Genomic DNA, 4,837 nt, shown 5'->3' with positions numbered 1-4,837 from the left:
TTGGCCTGCTGTGTTCATCCAGCTCTACACCTTGTTATCTCAGATCCTCCAGCATCTGCAGTTCCTCACTCCAGATGAATGTGTGTAAAGAATAACAGGGAAGGAATCACCTTCAGCTCATCACAAAAAATAAAGTAATCAGTAATAACACAGGATAAGATCTTGTTGGAATCAGATTCTAGCTTTTGGTGAGTAATTTTGCTGCTTACAATTTCTGACTAGACTGCAAGTTCGCATCCTACCATTTACTTCTGACCTTCAAATATACCAATTGCCTGGAAGCTAAGCACCATTTGATTTTTATTCATATCCCTATTTATAATTTATTTATTTCCTGTATTTTTTCATTCTCACTGTGTGTAAGTGTTGCCATCGAGTTAAATTTCTGATTAGGTCATCCAGAAACCACAACGTAAGGTTCAATGATGGAGTCATTACTTCTTAAGCTTCTTGCTATTATCAATCAATTTTTGTCATTTACAAAATAATTCATCTTCACTCCCCACACTGTCTTTACCCTGCTCTATTCTGTTTTGCAAATGCTAGTAACTTAATGGCCTTTGTACTTACTCTGGATGCATTTCCAATCTTTTCCTTATGTTGGACATTGTAAAGTAGATTTGTTATGATTAGCACAACTTTAACATCAGTATTAAACAATTTACTTTAAACTGGATCATACACCAGACACAGACTGAGGGATCTGAAAAGTTTTTGGGTAACATATAGGCTGTTTTTTTCTCTACTGTATTTGCTCAGTAGGGGTTTTACATTTGGGGCTTCCCATAGTTCAATCACAGAGAAGGGACACTCCTCCCCCCACCTTGCTTGCAATCCAATAACCAATTCCCCACAGCAACCCACATAATATAAGTTATACATTTCTAAAATTTTAAGTAACCCTTTGATGCTTTGATTTGTATTTAAAGGAAGAATACTCACAGTTTCCCTGAACGGTCGGATTTCACAATTATTGAGTGCTTTTGGGTTCAGCACGTGGCACTTTGTCTCTCGAATATCAATTTCCAAATAATGGATAGTAGTCCCATTTGCCTATAAAGGAAATAGTTGTTAAGTGTTTAACATGGAATCAGGATGTTAAAATGTTCTCAGAATACAGTGCATTGTGGAATAATTGACTGTGGGAGAGTACAGGTACTCATGCAATTTAATTAGTTCAAGAACATTGATAATATTATAGTTCAGATACTTCACTTAACATTGCATCATTTTATGAGCGGCTCACTCACTTTTCCCTCATATCAGCTGTTTTGTTTTTATCGCTAAATGATCAGCGACCCTACCTAAACTCATGCCTTGCTATGAAACAAAAGCACACTGTGCTCTGTACCGCAGATCTAAGAGATAGGTGGGAACCTGTCTGTCAGTTAACAGACTCAGAGTACGTATTTAAAAAGCAGGCTGGAAACAACAGCAGCTGGTTGATGCTGAGACTTGGTTGTTTGAATTAGCAGCAAGATCATTTTAGGCTCCAGTAGAAAGAAAGCATTCATCACAGACTAACAGCAAGGTCTCCATTGTGCAGCAGCTCAATGTGTGTCACCAAATCTGCTTCTCTGAGTGACGGAAAACTTTGATGAAGTAAGAAATTAGAAAGTAGATAGCTCAAAATGACACTGTCACCCATGGTAGCCATGGTTGAAACAAACATTGATGCAAGGACAGAAATGTTTCAGCAAGATTTTTTTGCACAGAAAATTAAACTTTGAATTGAAACTCATACATAGGACAGCAATGAAGACCGGGGGGTTCAGGCCAGTACATTGCTACGTGCTAGAGACTTCCACTCTGCCTTCTGAGTATTGACCTTTCCCACCTCCTCCACTAGGGCTTAAAGTATCTGGTTAACACTAGTTGGAAGCTGAAATTGTTCAAATCAACGGGAGTGAAACATTGGTGTACTGCTAACATTGCAATGAAGAGGAACAGAATAATTGTGCATCATGATCCTTACGCCCATTTACAGGGTATTTAGCCTGACCGACTCCTGTCTGCCACAGTGTTACTTCTGTGTCGATTTGAGGATGGCTGTTTGACCCCTAGAGTCGTTAACTTATAGAAAGCAGTGGAATAACACCTGGAAGAAGAGTCCACCATGGAGGAAGACTACTCTCCCAACCAGGTAAGTGGGATCTGGGGACTCTGGCAAGCCCTATCAAGGACGAGGGTGTAGGTGAGGGCTGGCCATGTTGTTTTTGCAGGGGACTGCTCACCGCTAAGAGGCCTACTGAGAGGGTACCAAGATGTATCTGTTGATCTACCTTTGGAATAGTAAGCCAGCCTGAAAATGATGAAACTCCAGCCATGATTTCTGGTGGAGGAGAACCTGGTGACAGGAAGATGACAGATACACCACCAGAAGCTCAGCACTCCCCCACGAGTACTGCCGCGCACCCCACCCCCCAACTTTAGCCCAGTCCATCACCAACAGTGCAGGTAAAATTCAGCCGCCTGTTTGAGTAATTTGGCACCGTCCTGCATCTTGTGACAGAGTGGGTTGAAATTGGAGGCCCATCCTGTCTGAATAAAAATAACTAGCCGTGACCATAAAATGACGTGGTAGAACTCACTGCACAGCTTCCCCAACGGTTATCTCTGGACTACTGGGATCTTCCGAATTGATGGCTCCAGTCAGCCATCTGCAGACAGTGCATTGTTAATTTAAATCTTAAAATCAGTGGTTCATTCTGTCAAGAGCAAGATTTTAGGTCTGAACTGGCTGAAGCGTGACATGCACCCTCCACTTCAGCTGATGACTGGAGCCAAGAGGAACCAAAGGATATGTTCCACTCTATTTCTGTGCAATGGGAGGATCAGCAGTGCTCTCTAACTCTTTGCAAAATCAATTTAGATTTCTCCCCAGACAGAGGAGCCAGTAAAGGCCATGCATGTCACTGACAGTTCTGAATCACTGTGTATACTTTAAAATAGCTCCAGTGCACCCATTCCATCCACTTCCATGTATTCCAGCTATTTTCTTAAAAAATATTCCCTATGGCTCTGGTCTCACAAAGTCTTCACCCACTCCCACCCTCTCTCTACCCAGTTCTGAAGTGTATCCTGTCTCAGTGTGTCAGAGAACCAGCATTTCTGCCTGATAAAACAGTGTTCAATTCTTGACTTTGTAACATCAGTCAATCAACCATGTTTGCTTTCATACATACCTTCTTCATTTCCTGTGCATTTTCTATTCTGTCCAGGCTAAACTTGTATCCATGCTTCCGTTCTTTATTGATGTGATCAACTGTCAGTTCTGCCAAAGCTAGCACTCCCTGACCATTGCATGGTACTGCAACATAACTGTCTAACGCTGTAGTCCAAGATGTAAACAGTTGCAGGCAGACTGCTAAAGCAAAAAATAACTTCATGTCGTTTGGGAAGCGACACTGGCAATTTTAAATTCTGACGCTCCTAACCAAGTCTAATGCAGCATAGACGACTGGTCACGCAGCAAGGAACAGACAGAACTGACAGTGAAAATTCATACCACAGACTGCTTTAAATCCTCTAGGTCTGGGAAGGTATCAGTGTAAAAATGTCACATGGCCCAAAATAAACAATTGCAAAATGGCAATACCGATTGTGAAATCAAAGATAAGATCAGTCTTGTTAGAATCAGAACAAATGTTGCAATGAAGGCCATTCTGACTAGAGGAAAATTACAAAATTACAGCAAGTGCCCACACAGTTCATTGATGCAACTAAACATCTAAAACATTGAAGAAATATTTCTTCAATATCCTCCAGTTATTTACCTTCAAACTTTCCATCCCGAATTTAAAAATAATTCTTTTCTCTTTAGTTTTCCTCAGTGCCAGACAAATGACTGAAATTTTTCAGTTAGGGGCAAAATGAGAGTATTCATGTTCGCCATGAGGAAAGCTGCCCACAAAGATTAGTGATCCCAGCGACATGAATTTTCCCTTTCCTGATGTCAATTTGAACCAACACTATGTCCAGGGGATCTCCAGATGTTAGCAACATTGATGTAATTAAGCAGAGAGCAGGATAAGCAATTACGTAGAAGAATTCTTACAGACTGCAAACCAGCAATACTAACTCAAAAACAGAAGTTGCTGGAAAAGCTCAGCATGTCTGGCAGCATCTGCGAAGAAAAAATATTCAGAGTTAGCGTTTCGGGTCTGGTGACTCTTCCCGAGTTTTGAGGAAGGGTCACTGGACCTGAAATGTTCACTCTGATTTTTTCTTCACAGATGCTGCCAAACCTGCTGAGCTTTTCCAGCAATTTCTGTTTTTGTTTCTGATTTACAGCTTCTGCAGTTCTTTCAGATTTTATTCAGCAATACTGACTATCCTACATACTTTGTAAATTTAATAAGAAAAGTTAAAACATACACATCGTAAGCTGATATATAATAAACCATGTTTAAAAATGTTTCTACTATATTAAACATCATGAAAACTTTGGTTTTACAAGTAAGAAATTAGTTTTCCAGGGCTATAGTGCTTTTTCAGCAGTAGTTATGACTTAATAGGCTGTTAAAATCCAATTATATTTCATTAACAAGTTGGAACTTTGCTAGATATTGACAGTGATACTATGTGGAAAAGGAAAAGTTCTCAGAAGTTTGTGAATTTGAATTGACTGTGATTTGTTGGGACTTCTGTGTGCACTCTATAGAAAAACGTTGGGTGGAATTCAACATAGCCTGCATGGGGGCTGGCCTCCACAGTAAACTCTCACTTCCTGGAACATCAGAGATCCCAAAGTAATATTAGATTGCATTAACGAGAATGTCACAGCTGCACTAAGAGAGGACATCTTGGAGGGTTCATCCAGTGAGGCCATATGGGT

The 4,837-nt window shown here is 40.4% G+C and overlaps 1 protein-coding gene across 1 annotated transcript in view; it reads right to left on the bottom strand.

The window, feature by feature from the left end:
• The window catches only part of LOC109924308, a 34,686-nt gene extending 31,152 nt beyond the window's left edge, over positions 1-3,534 (bottom strand). The window contains exons 1-2 of the mRNA XM_048604563.1: positions 3,186-3,534; positions 943-1,053 (exon numbers count right to left, since the gene is read on the bottom strand). Coding sequence (XP_048460520.1) covers positions 943-1,053; positions 3,186-3,389 — 315 coding nt within the window. The 5' untranslated portion in view covers positions 3,390-3,534. The remainder of the gene's footprint in view (positions 1-942; positions 1,054-3,185) is intronic.
• Between the last annotated feature and the right edge of the window lie 1,303 nt (positions 3,535-4,837).

The sequence above is a fragment of the Rhincodon typus genome, chromosome 13 (genome assembly GCF_021869965.1).
Source record: "Rhincodon typus isolate 14 chromosome 13, sRhiTyp1.1, whole genome shotgun sequence".
NCBI lineage: Eukaryota > Metazoa > Chordata > Chondrichthyes > Orectolobiformes > Rhincodontidae > Rhincodon > Rhincodon typus.
This window is presented reverse-complemented; position numbering and strand designations above follow the sequence as displayed.